Source organism: Monodon monoceros, unplaced genomic scaffold (assembly GCF_005190385.1).
Source record: "Monodon monoceros isolate NGI ecotype Baffin Bay Population unplaced genomic scaffold, NGI_Narwhal_1 Super_Scaffold_7, whole genome shotgun sequence".
In the NCBI taxonomy this organism is placed as follows: Eukaryota; Metazoa; Chordata; class Mammalia; order Artiodactyla; family Monodontidae; genus Monodon; species Monodon monoceros.
Genome location: NW_021703784.1, coordinates 55640134 through 55661292, shown reverse-complemented (window position 1 = coordinate 55661292; position 21159 = coordinate 55640134). Strand labels below are relative to the sequence as shown.

The following is a 21159-nucleotide window of genomic DNA, read 5'->3' as shown; positions in this document are numbered from 1 at the left end:
CAATAACAAATGTTGGAGAAGATGTGGAGAAAAGGGAACCCTCGTATACTATTGGTGGGAATGTAAACTGGTGGTATTACTCAGCTATAAAGAAAATGAAATAATGCCATTTGCAACAACATGTATAGACCTAGAAAATATTACATTTAGTGAAATAAGTTAGAGAAAGACAAATGCTGTATGATATCACTTATATTGGAATCTAAAAAATAATATAAATGAATGTATATACAAAACAGACACAGACTCACAGAAAACAAACTTGTGGTTACCAAAGAAGAGAGTGAAGCAGGGGAGGACAAATTAGGGGTATGGGATTAAGAAATATAAACTATTATATATAAAATAGATAAGCAACAAGGATATACTGTATAGCACAGGGAATTATACTCAGTCTTGTAATAACCTATAATGGAATATAACCTGCAAAAATATTGAATCACTATGCTATACACCTGAAACTAACACAATATTGTAAATCAACTATAATTCCATAAAAAACAGAAATATGAAGACTTAAATTTGACAGGACTTGGATTAGATATGGGTGGGGAGGAGGGATGTACAGGAGAGAGAAGTATCAAAGACGACAACCAGGTTTTGGCTCAAGTACCTGAACAGAGTCAATAGCTCAAGTAACTCAGCTATTGACAACGATATGGAATCATGGAAGAACATCCATTTTTGAATTGATAAGATCATTAATTCACTTTGGATATGTGTTTTTGGAGATGCCTTTTAGACCTCCAAGTAGAAATTCAAGTAGACAGTAGATACACTGGTCTTGGGTATAAAGGATTTATAAGTTTGTGAGGCATTGGTCATGGGCAATGGGTATGTGAAGCCAGCCTCGGGAGAAAACAGAGTAAGAGGAGAAAAGGAACTCAAAGTAGGCCTTGAAGGACTTTCACATTTGATCATCTAGACCAGAGGTCAGCAAACCTTTTCTGTCAGAGGCCAGATAATAAATGTTTTAGGCTTTGCAGGCCATACGGTCTCTGTTGCAACTATTCAACTTTGCTGTTGTAGCACAAAAGCAGCCATAGACAATTCATAAGTAAATAAGTGTGGTGACTCTTCCAACAAAACTTTATTTATGGACTCTGAAATTTGAATTTCACATAATTTTCATGGGTCATGAAGTATTATTCTTCTTTTGATTTTTTCAACCATTTAAAAATGTAAGTATCACTCTTAGCCAAAGAATATACAAAAACCAGGGTCAGCAGATATAGCCTGTTGGCCAAAATCTGGGTCCCTATCTGTTTAATAAGGTTTCATTAGAACACTGACATGCTCATTCACTTATGTATTGCCTTTTGTGCTACAAGGGCAGAGTTGACTAGTTGTGACAGAGTAATATATTTACTATCTGTCTCTTTTACAGAAAAAGTTTTGCTGACTTCTTATCTAGACTGTACAAAAAGAGGGAAGAAAGATGAATCTACAAAGAAACCTAACATGTGTTGATAAATGACTATATAATGATGGTTAAAGAGGGTGCAGAGTCGCTTTTGTGCAAATCAAGTAGTCAAGAAGCAGTCACCACAAAATGGGAGATGGAGAATTTAATTTTGTCAGGATGCAAAATTACATCCATCCAAATCAGGTAGCTAAAAAGTTGAAGAAGGTTACAATTAAAACTGGTGGAGGGACTTCCCTCATGGCGAAGTGGTTAAGAATCCGCCTGCCAATGCAGGGGACATGGGTTCGAGCCCTGGTCCGGGAAGATCCCACATGCCGCGGAGCAGCTAAGCCCGTGCGCCACAACTACTGAGCCTGCACTCTAGAGCCCGTGAGCCACAACTACTGAGCCTGCATGCCACAACTACTGAAACCCACACGCCTAGAGCCCGTGCTCCACAACAAGAGAAGAAGCCACCGCAGTGAGAAGCCCACGCACCGCAACAAAGAGTAGCCCCCACTCACTGCAACTACCTCACGCAGCAAGGAAGACCCAACGCAGCCAAAAATATAAATAAATAAATTTATTAAAAAAAATACTGGTGGAAAGTTGAAAGATACCCAGGGCACGTGTGCCATATTTTCTGTGAAAATTAAGTCCCAGCTGAAAGATATAGGCTTAGGATTCTGGCTGATTATTGTAAGCAGAATTTGACCATCAGGTTAGCTTGTTCCTTATAAGGTGAGTTTAATGCCCCTGGAAATAAATTCAGATTCCAATGACACCTTGAAATTTCTGCCCAATTTTTCATTGGGTTAGGGTGAATATAACTTAATAGTCAAACTTATGAAGTAAGTAAATATTAGTTAAAGGCGGAGTGAAAGTGATTATTTTACTTTTGGCACACAAATTACTAGATTTCTAAGTGAATATTCTAGATGTATATAAATTCTGTTTGAAGGCATAACTGGTTTTAAAATTTTTAACTTTAATAAATTGAATATTAATTTCAACACAGGTTGCCTGAGTACTCCTTGACATGATCAGAACATCACTCATCTCACGAACATACTGAGCACCTAACATGTATCAGGTGCTATTTGAAAAGATGATGAAATAGTTGTAAGCAAAACAAAGTCACAGCTCTCAAAAGAACCTACATTCTGGCAGTAGACAACTGATCAAAGACAAAAAGATATATGTAAGGGGGTAACTCTCATAAAGAAAAATGTTTAAAAACTCAAGTGAAATGTAGAAAACAGGAAAGACTGCTGCTCGCCTCCTAACAACAATATAAAAACCGAATAACCTACACCTGCACAACTTTTCTTGAGTGCAACAGAGAGCTAAGGTCTCAGGGCAATCAAGTGGCCTGAAATATAAGGAAAGTAGGGCACCTCCAAGGAGGGATGGGACACGGACCCTGGCTCACCTGTGGCAGAACGTGGGAGGAAAAGATGATGAGTGGCATTTAAGTATTTAAGAAGAAGTCAGCTAAAATTTTTAATGAATTGCTAAAGGCCAAGTGTGGGCTACAGTAGGAGAATAGAACTCCTGAGAGCTGCAGACACAGGGGAATTCACGCCCACTTGTAGGCAAAAGACTGGACACAGTGAGGGAGACTGGAGAAAGCCTTCCTTGGGGTGTAGGCCTGGAGGAGGAGAGCAGCTGCCATTGTAGGAAAGGCAGGAAGCCCTGCCAACCCTGCTCCCTAGTGAACAAAAGCCTTAAGCTGCTGAGGAAGGTCAGCAAACCCTGTTGGGCCCAGGGCCCTGCATCTGGGGAGGGAAAAAATTAAAACCTGCTACTCCTGTGGTAGGGGAGGAATTCAACCTGGCCCATTTCATTAGAAGTCATCTACTGCTGGGACAGGGGTAGGACCACTGAGAAGGGTACATCCTTGAGACACAGGAACCCAGGGCCTACTTAAGACAGGGGTTGGGCCCTCCCACTGGCACCCTACCACCAGACTAGCAAGCACTAACTAACAAGTGAAAGCAGTCACTGCTGGGGGAGGAACAAGAGTGTGGAGATAAACCCTCTGAGGTATAGGAACACAGAAAAGGCTGCAAGATGAGGATAGAGCAGGAATGCTGAGAAAATGCTCCAGCATCCCAGCAAGAACCAACTATATGCTGTCTCAGTGAGATACACTTTAAATACAAAGTTATAAATAGGTTGAAAGGAAAGAACAATACACCATGCAAACAGTAAGCATAAGAGAGCTGTCCATCTATACTAAAATCAGACAAAATAGACATTAAAACAAGGAGTATTATTAGAGGCAAAGGAAGACAAGTCATAATAACAAAAGGATAAACACATCAAATAGATATAAAAATTCTAAATGAATATGTACCCAAGGGTAGAGCTTCAAAATACATGCAGCAAAAACTGACAGAACTAAAGGGAGAAATAAACAAATCCACAATCATGGCTGGAGATTTTAGCATACTGCTCTCAATAATTAATAGAACACATAAAACAATAGTACATAAAAGATCTGAGTGACACCACCAACCACCTTAACTTAGTTGATATTTATAGAACACTGTCCCCCAAAACTGCAGAATATACATTTTTTTTCTAAGTGCACACAGAGTGTTCACCAAGCTAGAATATAGGATGGACCATAAAATAAGTTTAAATAAATTTCAGAAGAATGAAATCTTACAGATTATGTTATCTGGCCACAATAGAATTAAATTAGACCTCAACAAATGTAAGTTATCTAGAAGATCCCCATATATTTGGAAATAAAACAACTCACTTCTAAACAACCCAAGTGTCAAAGAAGAAATCATAAAAAAATATAAATATTTTAATTGAATGAAAATCAAGACGCAATTTGTAGGATGCAGCTCCAACAGTGCTTAAAGAAGATATTTATAGCTGTACATGCTTATATTAAAAAGAAGAAAGGTCTAAATCAATGATCTAATATTATACTATTTATGAATCTAGAAAAAGAAGAGCCAATTAAGCTCATTGTGAGTAGGACAGAAATAAAGTTATGAGCAGAAATCAATGAAATGGAAAACAGACTATAGAGAAATCCAAAGAAACCAGCACCTAGCTTAGTGGTTTTTTTTTTTTAAGTCCATAAAAGGGATAACTTCTAACTACTTTGGATCAATAAAAGACACAACTTACCAGTTTGAAGAATGAAAGGAGGGGGCTTCCCTGGTGGCACAGTGGTTAGGAATCCGCCTGCCAGTGCAGGAGACATGGGTTCGAGCCCTGGTCCGGGAGGATCCCACATGCCGTGGAGCAGCTGAGCCCGTGTGCCACAGCTACTGAGCCTGTGCTCTAGAGCCCACAAGCCACAACTACTGAGCCCGTGTGCCGCAGCTACTGAGGCCCGTGTGCCTGGGGCCCGTGCTCTGCAGCAGGAGAGGTCACCGCAATGAGAGGCCTGTGCACCACAGTGAAGAGTAGCCCCCATTCGCCCCAACTAGAGAAAAGCCCGCGCGCAGCAACGGAAACCCAACACAGCCAAAAATAAATAAATAAATTAAAAAAAAAAAAAGAATGAAAGGAGGCCCCTTAATACATCTATGATCCACTGATTTTCAACAAGGGTGAGCAGACCACTCAATGGGGAAAGAACAGTCTTTTCAATAATGGTGTTGAAGGACTTCCCTGGTGGTGCAGTGGTTAAGAATCTGCCTGCCAATGCAGGGGACATGGGTTTGAGCCCTGGTCCGGGAAGATCACACATGCTGTGGAGCAACTAAGCCCGTGCGCCACAACTACTGAGCCTGCGCTCTAGAGCCCGTGCTCCGCAACAAGAGAAGCCACCACAATGAGAAGCCTGCACGCCACAACAAAGAGTAGCCCCCGCTAGCTGCCACTAGAGAAAGCCCATGCACAGCAACGAAGATCCAGTGCAGCCAAATATAAATAAATAAATTTATTTAAAAAAATAAATGGTTTTGAGAAAACTGCATATCCACATACAAAAGAATGAAACCGGACCCCATCTCGCACCATATATAAAGATTAACTCAAAATGGATCAAAGACCTGGGCTTCCCTGGTGGCGCAGTGGTTGGGAGTCCGCCTGCTGATGCAGGGGACGTGGGTTCGTGCCCCGGTCCGGGAGGATCCCACATGCTGTGGAGCGGCTGGGCCCGTGAGCCATGGCCACTGGGCCTGTGCGTCTGGAGCCTGTGCTCCGCAGCGGGAAAGGCCACAGCAGTGAGAGGCCCGCATACCACAAAAAAAAAAAAAAAAAAAAAAAAAAAAAGGATCAAAGACCTAAATGTTACAGCTAAAATTATAACTCTTAGAAGAAAACACCCGGGAAGGCTGGCTGTACTAACCACTTGCCTCAGAAGGAATGTAAGCAGAGTACCTTAAAAGTTGCCTGCATTTCACACCTGAGTAGGGCTCAATTAGTGGGGCTTACTGGAAGTTTTACAGGACATGGCTGTTGGAAAAATATGTTAACATAAAACATGTTAAGGGGGGGCTTCCCTGGTGGCACAGTGGTTAAGAATCCGCCTGCCAATGCAGGGGACACGAGTTTGAGCCCTGGTCCATGAAGATTCCACATGCCGTGGAGCAGCTAAGCCCGCGAGCCACAACTACTGAGCCCATGCGCCACAACTACCAAAGCCCGTGCACCTAGAGCCCATGCTCAACAAGAGAAGCCCACACACCACAATGAAGAGTAGCCCCCACTTGCCGCAACTAAAAGAAAGCCCGTGTGCAGCAACGACGACCCAACACAGCCATAAATAAATAAATTAATTAATTAAAAAACAAAAACATGTTAAGGAAACACATGTTAAATCTGTCCCATGGACTTTACATCTGCTGCTCCCTTAGGCTAGAACATTTCTCACTTCACTCTACCCTCAGTCTTCACCTCAATAAACTCACTGATTCCCATCTCAGCTTAAACACCACTCTGCAGAGAACCTTCCCTGATCCCAAATATTAGGTAAGACCCCCTGCCCTGTCACATACTTCATAGCACTGTGAATGTCTTCATAACACTGAGCAGTCTTATATTGTGATTATTTGTCCAGTATCAGTCTTCAGATTCAGAGGCTGAATCTTTTCTTTGCACACCTGTATCCCCAGTGCCTGGCACAGAGCCTGGCACATGTTAAGTGTTAAATCAGTATCTGTGACTGAATGGATGGACTCCTGCCTTGGCCTGCATGCCCTCTGCTTCCCCCCACCCTGAGAATTCCTGAGCCTGCATACTGTTGATGAAGGGAATGGGAGGGTTAGCTTTCAGGCCAGAGCAGCTCACACCCCACCCTCCCGTCTGTGCCCCTGAGGAAAGAGGTAGAGAATCAGAGAGTCACCTTGTTGTAGGCCAGGCTAAGGTACCTCAGCTCTGGGAAGGGCAGGGCCAGCGTCTGGTTCCTCGCCTTCGGTGATTTCACGGGAAGAATCTCGAATATGGGAGGAAGCGCACATACCTTGGTTATCTTAGAAGGAAAAGAAAGTCAAAGTCAAAGTGCCCTGGTGATAAGAAGTGGGCCAACAGACCCTTCCTAGGGAGTGTGGTGGAAAGAATGACCATTCTAGAGAGGCTGGGTCAAAAGAGACATCCAGGGTCATAAGGGGTGATGTCATCAAAGGCCCAGAGTTCTGGCTCCAAGTTTCCTATGTCACATGGTGAGCTAGTTCTCTGGTACGCAAAGTTCCAGTTTCAAGTTCTCTGAAGCCAAAGTACAATACAGCAGTGTACCACTGCTGAGGCTCTTTGTTCTCACCTCTCACTTTCTGCCCTATAGTGGCTTATCCTGAACTTGCCCCTCTATACGGCTGGGTTAAAATTTCTCCAGAAGGTGAAAGGGCAGGGCTTGCATTGTTAAGGGGACTTTTCCTAGTGAGGAGACAGAGCAGGAGTGACCTAAGCCTTGAACACCCGCTCTGATGGGCTAGTCCACATCCTACAGTGGAGGCTCTTAGTTCCGAGATAAAACGACCGCTAAGTCCTGGACAATTTCCAGCAGGCTGTGGGGCCTGGGTGTGGCCAGTGCATCTGGCTCACTTGCAGCGTCATGGTCTCTCAGCACAACTCAGCCTGCCTTAGGGTCAACATGTTTGATCAAGTAGAAAATGGAAGTCGCTGGATTAACCATCTAACCAGGGTAGATGCTGGGCTAATGACTGGGTTCAGATGAACTAGATTCATCTAAGCTCCATTAATTGCTGTGTAATCTCGAGCAAGTCACTTAAATTTCCTTTGCTCATTCAATAACCATTTGTGGAGCACCTACTTTTTTTTTTTTTTTTTAACAGCAATTCCTTATTTATTTATTTATTTATTAAGTTTTTGGCCACACCCCATGGCATGTGGGATCTTAGCTCCCCGACCAGGGATCGAACCCACGCCTCCTGTGCTGGAAGGCAGAATCTTAACAACTGGACCGCTGGGGAAGTCCCTGGAGCATCTACTATTGGCCAAGTATTTTTGTCCCCTCCTGGGGTCCAACTTGTACAGCCACAAGTGAGACGGATAAGTCATGGGTGACAGTAAAACAAAAACCAGTGGCGGTGCTTGGGAACTCTCCTCTCAAGGAAATCCGAATGCAATCTCCAAGAGGCTGAGTGGAATGTGGTGGCGGTCTGGTAAGGTATCTCCTCAACTGTGCAATTCCCTACCCGGAGCGAGGCTGTGTGAGCCAAAGTGGGCAAATCAGACTGGAGCACAGAGAAGAAAAAGCCAGACAGGCTTGGGGGTTACCTAGCCCTGTCCAGGGGGCCGGAATGTCCTGATCTGAGGGCATGACTGGCTCTGCCGGGGACAGAAAGGGCCCTGTCTTAGAGTGGGATGTATCTGACAGTGATAGAGAGGCCGCTAAATGTTTCAACCATTCAACTCACTCTCTAGATTCTCAGATACCACACAGTTGGGATCTGAGCACTAAGCAACCTAATTCTGTGGCCACAAGCCCCTCTATCCCTTATGCATGCGCTTGTGTGACCTTGCTGCTCCTCCCATTCAGACATGGAGTCTGTATCTCTAATCCCTTGAAACTAGACTGGCTGCTGTATAATAAAGAATTTGTCTGGTCTTTGTCTTGGGTTCTTGGCACTGACCTTCTAAAACCCTTGGAATCTCCTGATAGGAATGTCTTTGTTATGCATGACCCTTGGATCATACCTGAGTTCACGCTAATGAGATGACTTAGGATGGCAGCTGGCCATACTATAAAGACAACCATGTGGTCAGAGGATTGGAGTTTGAGCCAGCCTGACCTCTGGGGAAGGGAGAGGGGCTAGAAACTGAGTTCAATCATGTGGCCAATGGTTCGATCAATTGTGGCTATGTAATGAAACTCCAATGAAAGCTCTGGACACTGAGACTCAAGCGAGCTTCCTGGTTGGTGAACACATCAGATGTGCTGGGAGGGTGACACACTCTCATTCCACAGTAAGAGGGCAAAGAGGCTCTGTGTTTCCAACCCTCCCAGCCCTCATTATGTGTCTTTTTATTTGGCTCGTCCTGATTTGTATCCTTTATAGTCAACTGTGATTGTAAGTATAGTGCTCTCCTGAGTTCTATCTATGAGTCGTTCTAGCAAATTATTGAACCCGAGGGGGTCACTGGAACTTTAGAATTTATTGCCAGTAGGTCAAGTAGCCTGGGGACCCCCAAACTTGCAGCTAGTGTCTGAAGTGAGGGCAGTCTTATTGGGGACTGTGCCCTTAACTTGTGGGATGCATGCTAATTCCAGGTAACTAGCATCAGAATTGTACTGCAGGAATATACTGGCCTTATGACTTGCTTTGACCAACAGAAAATGCCACTGTTTGAATTTCAGAGCCTTGCTCTCTTGGAACCCTGATGCCACCATGCTGTAAAGAAATCCAGGATGAAAAGACAACAAAAGATGCCAAGCCTGTGACACCAAGGATTAGACCCCGGATGGTGGTGTGTTTGCCCAGGATCACTCTAGCTTTGGGGGTTTTTTTGTTTTTCTTTTTCACTCTAGCTTTCGGGCAGGGTCTCTTGTTAGGAAGCTATTGGGCTTCATCCTGGTGGCAGCCTCACTTCAATGCCAGCTTGATCACGTGAGGTAGCAACCGTCACTACTGAACAGCATCTGAGACCAATGGAAGCTAGTCTGTGGGCAGTGTGAGGTCTGGGACCTGTCTGTTGAGTCCGCTGCTGCATCTCCATAGGCCAGCTTAGTGCCTGGAACATGGTCGGTTCAGTGAATGGGCCTCCTCAGTGTTATATATGTAAATGCCTCTCATGGCTCCATTAACCTATTTTTATTAAAATTAATGTTTTGACTCAAGGATGCAAATACAAAGTAGGCAGTTCCTACCTCTGAGGTTGAAAATCCAGGATAAGATGAGAACACAACCTCTGAAATAGAAGAGAAACAGAATGAAGGTTGGTGAGAGCACTAACTGATCCCCGGAGAGGCCAGGGTCTGGGTCTACCACCCATTGTATGCAGCAGGGTACCTCCTAGAGGGAGTACTCATTGGCCCTGAGCTTCAGTGCTAACTGGGAAGAGGAACAGCTGTGACATGTGTCAGGTAATAAGCCCTTTGCGCTTAGAAAAACATTCAAACTCCTTGGCCAGGCTTTTGAGGTCCTGCCTGATCTGGCCCCTGCCTACTTCTCTAATCTTATCTCATGCTACCCTGCCCCTCACTCACTATATTTCAGCCACACTGACCTTCTTCCTGACTTTGCAATATGCAAGCTCTTTCGAGCCTCAGAACTATTGGGCAGTCAGTATTGGTCAGAAGGCAAACCAACTGTCCTAGAAGAGAAAAATGTATATAAAAGATAGTCTGTCAGAGGATTTGAAAATAGTATTTGTTATATTAGTATAAATAGAGTGTGTTAAGACAGTGAATTCAGGAGAGATAAGTAACTAAGGAGGAGGCTGCAGAGTGATTTCATTCTTGGGATCATCAGACTAAGATGAGCCAATAAAGAGCTCAGTTCAACCTAATAAGGCAAAGCATCTGCTGGGACTGGATCCTGTGCAGGGACCACTCACCTTTGCCCTGACTAATGGGATCCCTTCCACATGTTAATGATATTAGGCAGAGAAGGTTACATTTAAATGAAATAAGCAATAGTATGGGTGGAACATCACACGGCATAAACAACTCCTATGACAAGGGTCTGAAAGGAATTTGGGAAAGGTTTGTGCAAGGAACAAAGTAGGAGTTAGCTGAGAGATGGGCCGTGGTCACAAGTGTAGGTGCTAAGCAGTGATCTTCTGGGCAGACAGAGAGCCCCCATATCTAGAAAGATGAACTGAGGTGCACTCTATCCAAACTCATGTCCTGGCCCTCCCCAAAATTACAGGAAGCAACTCCAGAAACCAGAACGTGCATTCTAAGTTTCAGACTGGAGACTGTTCAAGAGAAAGATGCACAATCAAGCACTTCCTAATGTCTGAGGAAAATTAACAATATGAAAGAAAGTTATGAAATATAAAAGAACTAGCATCTGAAACAAACAAAATTTAACCAAAAGAATAAAAACTTTAAATAGAATAATTAGTGTCCTCTAAGGAATTCAAAAGGCTATTTCATTCTAGAAAAAAATCAGTCATTATGGAAGAGAAACTATTAATAATTTTGTAATTTTAAAGTATGATAATCAAATAAAAGATTTAATAAATGTGTTGTACAGAAGAAAAGACCCACTTGAAGAGCTAATTCATAAAATGGAGAATGGAAAGGGGATAAGAAAGAAAATTTTTCCAAGATGACAGAAACCATCTTGGAAAGAATACAAAGTATCTAACAGGATAAACAAAAAAGAACTGCACACCCAGATGCATCTTACTCAAATTTCCAAAGGAAAAAATGGAAATCTTAAGAGATTCCAGGGAGCAAAAATAGGTTTCCTACAAAGGGATGGGAATCAGATTAGCGTCAGACTTCTCATTGGCAGCAATGGATTTAGAAGGCAATGGAGTAATATCTTCAAAGTTTTCAGTAAAAATTATTTTAAGGCTAGAGTTCTCTATTCAGCAAACTAGCATTCAAGTATGATAACAAAATAAACGTAATTTTGGATATTTTATGGGCTGAGAAAAATCTATTCTATGCAAACCCTCTTTGAAAGAATCATTCAAACAGCAAAATGAAAAGAAATACAGAATAGGAAACTATCTTTGTGACTATGAGAAAGGGAGATACTTCTCAAACAAGAACCCAAAGGCATAAACCATAAGATAAAATTGTATAGATCTGGTGTGATGGACTGAACTGTGTCATTCCCCGCCCCCCACCCCGCCAATTCATATGTTGAAGTCCTAACCCCTAGTACCACAGAATGTGGTTGTATTTGGAAACAGTGCCTTTAAAGAGGTAATTAAGGTTAATAAGGTCATTAGGATAGCCCTAATTCAATATGAAAGGTCTCCTTGTAAGAAGAGTAGATTAGGACATAGACAATTCAGACAGAGGGAGGACCCAAATGAGGATACAGCTAGAAGGTAGCCTTCTATAAGCCAAGAAGAAAGCCCTCAAAAGAAACCAAATCTGACAACACCTTGATCTTGGACTTCTAGACTCCAGAACCATGAGAAAATAAATATCTGTTGTTTAAAACAGCCTATGGTATTCTGTTACGGCAGTCTTAGCAAACTAATACATTTAGGTAAATCAAAATTAAGAACTTCTCTTCAAAATGTCATCTCTACCATTACAGATGAAGTAAACAGACGTGATGACAGAATAAAAGAAGAAATTGAAAATATTAAAACTATCAAGGGATATGAAATAGCAATTCATAAAAGTTGAAAACCAAATGGCTAAGTAAATGAAGAAATACTTAACATCAAAAATATTTAGAAAAATGGAATTTAAAACAATGAAATATCACTTTATACCTACAAAATAACAAAACTTAGAACAATTAAAAAGTTGGGGAATATCAAGTGCAGGCAAGGTTGTAAGGAAACAGGAACCCTGATGTACTACTGGTGTGAGTGTACACTAGAGTCACCATTTTGAAGAACCACCAGGTGGCCCTTATTTAAACTACTTATGCATATATTCTGTGATCCAACAAAACCACTCCTAGGTAAATATTCCAGAAAAACTCTGGCACAGAGGTATACATACACAAGGTAGGTGGCCTAGGTGTCCATTAGCAAGGGAACAGATGAATTAAAGTGTGGTTAGAGCATAGTATGGAATATTAAGCATTAGATAAAAGGAAAGAACTGGATGGGCATACAGCAATAAGAACAATCTTAAAAACAGCGCGGAGTGAAAAAACTTAAGTAACAGAATGAGCTCAACAGCATATTACCATTATATAAACTAAAAACACATTACACACAAAATAATATATACTTTACAAGATACATCCATATATCCAGGAAAATATATCCAGCAAAAAAAACAGATACTTACATGAAAATAGGAAATGGGGGTAGGGATTAAGAATGAAGGAGAAAAAATAAAATAGGGCAAGAGGAGCTTTATAAAGACTAATGGTTAAAGTGCTAATAACCTGAGTTTTATTATTATTATTATTTTTTGTGGTACACGGGCCTCTAACTGTTGTGGCCTCTCCCATTGCGGAGCACAGGCTCCGGATGCGCAGGCTCAGCGGCCATGGCTCACGGGCCCAGCCGCTCCGCGGCATGTGGGATCTTCCCGGACCGGGGCACAAACCCGTGTCCCCTGCATCGGCAGGCGGACTCTCAACCACTGCGCCACCAGGGAATACCCTGAGTTTTATTATTAAATCAACTCTCTGCTCCTAAGTTATACACAGACACACAATAGGGAATGTAAGAAGGAGGAAGATCTGAGATATGAGCAGCTGTGGTGAGTACAGAAGTAAGTAAAACTAAGAGTTCAATCTTTCAGTGTAACTGTTGATGTGTAATTTAAAAAAATTAAAACCACTCAAATCATTATTAGTGTTTATTACTTTATGGGAAGTGATGGGGTAGGGTGGAGTAGGTAAACATATATTAAGATTTTTTTCTTATTAAAGAATAACACTTGAATTTGGTTGATTCTAGGTATTGATAGACAAAGGTGAGTTTAAATATGTGGATTAAAAGGTCTAGGGTAACTACTGAAATGGAAATGAGATGTATAACTTTAAACAACTAGGGAAAAAGTAGAATTAAAAGAAAACTCATTCAGTGCTCACAGGAGGCACAAAAGAAGGAAAAAAACATGGTAAATAGAAAACATATGGAGAAGGAAATCAAGATGGTGGAGCAGAGGGACGTGGAGCTCACCTGCTCCCACAACAGTTCTCACAGAATACCTACTAAAAGCTGGCAGAAGATCTCATACAACCAAAGCTGCAAGAAAGATCCCCATGTAACCAGGCAGGAGCAAGGGAAAAGGGAGAAGAAGAGGAATTGGGATGGGACCTGCATGCTTGGGAGGGAGCTGTGAAAGAGGAAAACTTCCCTTACCCTGGGAACCTCCTTCACCAGTTGGGAGGTCTGCCAGGACAGACAAGGAGATTCAGAGCCCCGAGAGGAGAGTGTGGGAGCTGGCCTGCAGCCCCACAGTGTAGAGACTGACCAGCACAGATGGTCCTGGCCACGCTGCTGCATTTCCCAGCCCGAGACACGCGCCTGCTGGTGTGTGTATTGGGTGCTGAAACTTGGGCTTCAGAGAACAGACCCCGGGAAAGGACTAGGTTTGGCTGTGTGGAGACAGCCCGAAGCACCTGGAGCATGGCCCAGCCCACAACTGGGGGCACATGCAGGACAGAACGTGAGTCCAGCAGAGGAGCCCCACTGTCAACACGGGAAAGGAGGGGCATGGGTCCACCACAGCAGACTTATTGTCAGCGTGCTCACAGCAGGTGTGGCTCTGGTTGCTGCAGGTTCTGTGCACTTGGTGGGCCCATGGGCAGATGTACGCCTGAGGGATGTCTGAGCTGATTACCGGCAATCCCACTGCGGGCGCCTGGGATGCAGCTCTGGTGGGTTCTCACTGGCGGGTTTGGGGGCCAGGACTGCACACACAGGCCTGAGGGCCATGTGAACTGACTATCTGTGGGCTTAGGGGACACAGCTCCTGCAGGTTTATGCGCCAGTGACTTTGTGAGGGCACATGAATGCCTAAGGGACCTCTGAGCTGAATACCAGAGCTCCTAAGCAGAGGCGACCATCCAGGACAATGCCAGCAACAGTGATCTTTGTGGGCACTCAGGGTGGCGGGTGGCATCATAGAATCACACGTTCTGGCAGACAGCTCCTAGGGAAGAACACTCAGTGGCTCTTTTCCCAGTAGGAGCACTCCAGTCCCACTTACCTCACACCACAGCTTAGAACCGGATCTGGGGGCTTCTACTCCAACAGCTGGGGAGCAGACCCTGCCCCCAACAGGGCTGAGACAACCAAAGAGCAAAGAGGAGGCCCCGCCTAATATCCAGTGCAGGCTCTGGTCACCACAACACCAAACGCACCCCCTCTATCATGGGGACAAAGGCCAGCAGACCCTTAGGAAAGATGTGGCAGGCATCCATACTAAACACAGCCCTCGTACCAAAAATACTGGACACAAGCAGGCTACACAGGGAGGCTCCCACACGAAAACAGCCCTTCAAGACCACAGTAGATAACTGTTTCTCCTAAATTCATAAAGTCTGAGATATACAAGAAAAATGAAAAAGCAGAGGAATTATTCCCAATTAAAACAACAAGAGAAATCCCCTGAAAGAAAACAATGAAACAGACCTCTGCAGTCTACCAGACCCTGAGTTCAAAAAGGAGGTAATAAAAATGCTGAAGGAATTAAGAAGGGCTATGAATAGAAATGTGGATCACTGTAACAGGGAACTAGAAACTATAAAGAGGAGCCAATCAAAATTAGATAACTCAATTGCTGAGATGAAAACTGAGCTAAAGGCGATGAATAGCAGGTCAAATAATGCAATAGAACAAATAAGTGATCTGGAAGGCAGAATAACAGCAATCCACCCAATCAGAACAGCAGACAGAAAGACAACGGAAAAAAAAATGAAAGCAACATATGAGATCTATGAGATAATATAAAGCATGCCAATATATGCATAATAGGAATCTCAGAAGGAGAAGAAAGAAAAAGGAGATTTAAAATGTATTTGAAGAAATTATGGCTGAAAACTTCCTAAACCTAAAGGAAAACAGATATCCAGGAATAGGAAGCACAGAGGGTCCCAAACAAGATGAACCCCAACAGACCTACTCCAAGACATACCATAATTAAAATGGCAAAATTTAAAGTTAAAGAGAGGATTCTAAAGGCAGCAAGAGAAAAACAAAGTCAGTTACTAGGGAACCCCCACAAGGCCATCAGCTGATTTCTCTACAGAAACTTTGCAGGCCAAAAGGGAGTGGCAAGATATATTCAAAGTACTGAAAGGGAAAAACCTGTAACCTAGGATACACTACCCAGCAAGATTATCATTTAGAGTAGAAGAATAGATAAAAAATTTCTCAGATAAGCAAAAACTAAAAGAATACAGCAATATTAAACATATCTTAAAAGAAATATTGAAAGATCTTCTCTAAACAGAAAAGAAGCAAGAATATATAGGAAAGGGAAAATCACAGTAGAAAAGGTAAATATATAAAAGGACTGAAGATCACTTAAATAAGCCAGTATATAGATTTAAAAAAACCAACCAAATTATATGAAAGCAATTATAACTACAGTGAACAGCAAAAGGATAAACATGAAGATGTAAAATAGGACATCAAAATCATGAAATGTTGGGGAGGGGAGTAAGAAAATCTAGATCTTTTAGAATGTGTTTGAGCTTATATGACCACCAGTCTAAAGCAAGTAGATATGGATTAACATACTTGAAAACCAGGGTAACCACAAATGAAAACATACAATAGATTCACAAAAGCTAAAAAGAAAGGAACTCAAGCATAATACAAAAGAAAGTCATCAAACTACAAAAGGAAAACAAAAAGAGGAAGAAATGAACAAAGAAGAAATACAAAATTGACTGGAAAACAAGATTTTAAATGGCAGTAAATACATACTTATCAATAATTACTTTAAATGTCAATGGACTAAATGCTCCAATCAAAAGACATAGAGTGGCAGATTGGATAATAAAACAAGAACCTACAATATGCTGCCTACAGGAGACCCACTTTAGGGTGAAAGACACATACAGATGAAAAGTGAGGGGATGGAAAAAGATATTTCATGCAATGACATGAAAGCAGGGGTAGCAATACTCATATGAGACAAAATAGACTTTAAAACTAAGGCCACAAAAAAAGACAAAGGATACTATATCATGATAAAAGGATCAATACAAGAAGAGGATATTACACTTGTTAACATATATGCACCCAAAATAGGAGCACCTAAATACATAAAACAAATACTAACACATAAAGGGAGAAATTGATGGTAATACAATAATAGTAGGAGACTTTAACACCCCACTGACATCAATGGACAGATCTTCCAGACAGAAAATCAATAAGGCAACAGAGATCCTAAATGACACAGTAGGACAGTTAGATTTCATTGATATCTACAGGACACTACATCCAAAAAAACCAGAATACACATTCTTTTCAAGTGCACAGGGAACATTCTCCAGGATAAATCACATACTAGTTCACGAAACAAGCATCAACAAATTTAAGAGAATACAAATTATTTCAAGCATCCTTTCTGACTACAACAGCATGAAACTAGAAATCAACCACAGGAAGAAAAATGAGAAAAAAGCAATTACACGGAAACTAAACAACATGCTATTAAAAAACCAATGGGCCAACAGTAAAATCAAAGAGGAAATAAAAAATATCTTAAGATAAACGACAATGAAAACAAAACCATACAAAATCTATGGGATGCATCAAAAGCAGTTTAGAGGAAAGTTCATAGCAATACAGGCCTTCCTCAAAAAAACCAAGAAGAAAGATGGCGGAAGACTAAGAAGCGGAGATCACCTTCCTCCCCACAGATACACCAGAAATACATCTACACGTGGAACAACTCCTACAGAACACCTACTGAACGCTGGCAGAAGACCTCGGACCTCCCAAAAGGCAAGAAACCCCCCACGTACCTGGGTAGGGCAAAAGAAAAAAGAATAAACAGAGACAAAAGAATAGGGACGGGACCTGCACCAGTGGGAGGGAGCTGTGAAGGAGGAAAAGTTTCCACACACTAGGAAGCCCCTTCGCGGGCGGAGACTGTGGGTGGCGGAGGGGGAAGCTTCGGAGACGCGGAGGAGAGCACAGCAACAGGGGTGCGGGGGGCAAAGCGGCGAGATTCCCGCACAGAGGATCGGTGCCGACCAGCACTCCCCACCCCAGTCCAAGAGGCTTGTCTGCTCCCCCGCCGGGGTGGGCGGGGCTGGGAGCGGAGGCTCGGGCTTCGGGTCAGAGCGCAGGGAGAGGACTGGGGTTGGCGGCGTGAACACAGCCTGCAGGGGGTTAGTGTGCCACGGATAGCCGGGAGGGAGTCCGGGGAAAAGTCTGGACCTGCCAAAGAGGCAAGAGACTTTTTCTTCCCTCTTGGTTAACTGGTGCACGAGGAGAGGGAATTAAGAACGCTGCTTAAAGGAGCTCCAGAGTCGGGCGCGAGCCGCGGCTAAAAGCGCGGACCCCAGAGACAGGCATGAGACGCTAAGGCTGCTGCTGCCACCAACAAGAAGACTGTGGGCGAGCACAGGTCACTATCCACACCCCCCTTCCAGGGAGCCTGTGCAGCCCACCACTGCCAGGGTCCCGTGATCCAGGGACAACTTCCCCAGGGGAACGCACGGCGAGCCTCAGGCTGGTGCAAGGTCACGCTGGCCTCTGCCGCCCCACACTCCGTGCCCCTCCCTCCCCCCGGCCTGAGTGAGCCAGAGCCCCTGAATCAGCGGCTCCTTTAACCCGGTCCTCTCTGAGTGAAGAACAGAGGCCTTGAGCGACCTACACACAGAGGCGGGGCCAAATCCAAAGCCGAGCCCCTGGGAGCTGTGAGAACAAAGAAGAGAAAGGGAAATCTCTCCCAGCAGCCTCAGAAGCAGCGGATTAAAGCTCCACAATCAACTTGATATACCCTGCATCTGTGGACTACATGAATAGACAACGAATCATCCTAAATTAAGGAGCCGTGTGAATGAAAGGCTCTTGGTGCTGCAGCCAGGAGTCAGTGCTGTGCCTCTGAGGTGGGAGAGCCAACTTCAGGACACTGGTCCACAAGAGACCTCCCAGCTCCACATAATACCAAACGGCGAAAATCTCCCAGAGATCTCCATCTCAACACCAGCAACCAGCTTCACTCAACGACCAGCAAGCTACAGTGCTGGACACCCTATGACAAACAACTAGCAAAACAGGAACACAACCCCACCCATTAGCAGAGAGGCTGCCCAAAATCATAAGTCCACAGACACCCCAAAACACACCACCAGACGTGGACCTGCCCACCAGAAAGACAAGATCCAGCCTCATCCACCAGAACACAGGCACTAGTCCCCTCCACCAGGAAGCCTACACAACCCACTGAACCAACCTTAGCCACTGGGGACAGACACCAAAAACAACGGGAACTACGAACCTGCAGCCTGCAAAGAGGAGACCCCAAACACAGTAAGATAAGCAAAACGAGAAGACAGAAAAACACACAGCACATGAAGGAGCAAGATAAAAACCCACCAGACCTAACAAATGAAGAGGAAATAGGCACTCTACCTGAAAAAGAATTCAGAATAATGATAGTAAAGATGATCCAAAATCTTGGAAATAGAATAGACAAAATGCAAGAAACATTTAACAAGGACCTAGAAAAACTAAAGATGAAACAAACAATGATGAACAACACAATAAATGAAATGAAAAATACTCTAGATGGGACCAATAGTAGAATAACTGAGGTAGAAGAATGGATAAGTGACCTGGAAGATAAAATAGTGGAAATAACTACTGCAGAGCAGAATAAAGAAAAAAGAATGAAAAGAACTGAGGACAGTCTCAGAGACCTCTGGGACAACATTAAATGCATCAACATTCGAATTATAGGGGTTCCAGAAGAAGAAGAGAAAAAGAAAGGGACTGAGAAAATATTTGAAGAGATTATAATTGAAAACTTCCCTAATATGGAAAGGAAATTGTCAATCAAGTCCAGGAAGCACAGAGAGTCCCATACAGGATAAATCCAAGGAGAAATATGCAAAGACACATATGAATCAAACTGTCAAAAATTAAATACAAAGAAAGCATATTAAAAGCAGCAAGGGAAAAACAACAAATAACACACAAGGGAATCCCCATAAGGTTAACAGCTGATCTTTCAGCAGAAACTCTGCAAGCCAGAAGGGACTGGCAGGACATATTTAAAGTGATGAAGGAGAAAAACCTGCAACCAAGATTACTCTACCCAGCAAGGATCTCATTCAGATTTGATGGAGAAATTAAAACCTTTACAGACAAGCAAAAGCTGAGAGAGTTCAGCACCACCAAACCAGCTCTACAACAACTGCTGCTAAAGGAACTTCTCTAGGCAAGAAACACAACAGAAGGAAAAGACCTACAATAACGAACCCAAAACAATTTAGAAAATGGGAATAGGAACATACATATTGATAATTACCTTAAATGTAAATGGACTAAATGCTCCCACCAAAAGACACAGATTGGCTGAATGGATACAAAAACAAGACCCATATATTTGCTGTCTACAAGAGACCCACTTCAGACCTAGAGGCACATACAGACTAAAGTTAGGGGATGGAAAAAGATATTTCATGCAAATGAAACCAAAAGAAAGCTGGAGTAGCAATTCTCATATCAGACAAAATAGACTTTAAAATAAAGACTATTAGAAGAGACAAAGAAGGACACTACATAATGATCAAGGGATCAACCCAAGAAGAAGATATAACAATTGTAAATATTTATGCACCCAACACAGGAGCACCTCAATTCATAAGGCAAATACTAACAGCCATAAAAGGGGAAATCAACAGTAACACATTCATAGTAGGGGACTTTAACACCCCATTTTCACCAATGGACAGATCATCCAAAATGAAAATAAATAAGGAAACACAAGCTTTAAATGATACATTAAACAAGATGGACTTAATTGATATTTATAGGACATTCCATCCAAAAACAACAGAATGCACATTTTTCTCACGTGCTCATGGAACACTCTCCAGGATAGATCATATCCTGGGTCACAAATCAAGCCTTGGTAAATTTAAGAAAATGGAAATTGTATCAAGTATCTTTTCCAACCACAACGCTATGAGACTAGATATCGATTACAGGAAAAGATCTGTAAAAAATACAAACACATGGAGGCTAAACAATACACTACTAAATGATCAAGAGATCACTGAAGAAATCAAAGAGGAAATAAAAAAATACCTAGAAACAAATGACAATGGAGACACAATGACCTAAAATCTATGGGATGCTGCAAAAGCAATTCTAAGAGGGAAGTTTATAGCAATACAAGCCTACCTTAAGAAACAGGACACATCTCGAATAAAGAACCTAACCTTGCACCTAAACCAATTAGAGAAAGAAGAACAAAAACCCCCCAAAGTTAGCAGAAGGAAAGAAATCATAAAAATCAGATCAGAAATAAATGAAAAAGAAATGAAGGAAACGATAGCAAGATCAATAAAACTAAATGCTGGTGCTTTGAGAAGATAAATAAAATTGATAAACCATTAGCCAGACTCATCAAGAAAAAAAGGGAGAAGACTCACATCAATAGAATTAGAAATGAAAAAGGAGAAGTAACAACTGACACTGCAGAAATACAAAAGATCATGAGACATTACTACAAGCAACTC

General features: G+C 42.6%; 1 protein-coding gene across 9 annotated transcripts in view; it reads right to left on the bottom strand.

Annotated features, from left to right (window-relative positions):
* Positions 1-21159, bottom strand: part of XRRA1 (X-ray radiation resistance associated 1) — a 106991-nt gene that overhangs the window by 27793 nt on the left and 58039 nt on the right. For all 9 annotated transcript variants that reach the window (XR_003791561.1, XM_029209475.1, XM_029209476.1 and 6 more), the window contains 2 exons: positions 9708-9748; positions 6726-6851 (listed from right to left, as the gene is read on the bottom strand). Coding sequence is in view for 8 of the 9 variants with exons in the window: in XM_029209475.1 (XP_029065308.1) it covers positions 6726-6851; positions 9708-9748 (167 nt within the window). In the remaining variant the exon portion in view is untranslated. The remainder of the gene's footprint in view (positions 1-6725; positions 6852-9707; positions 9749-21159) is intronic.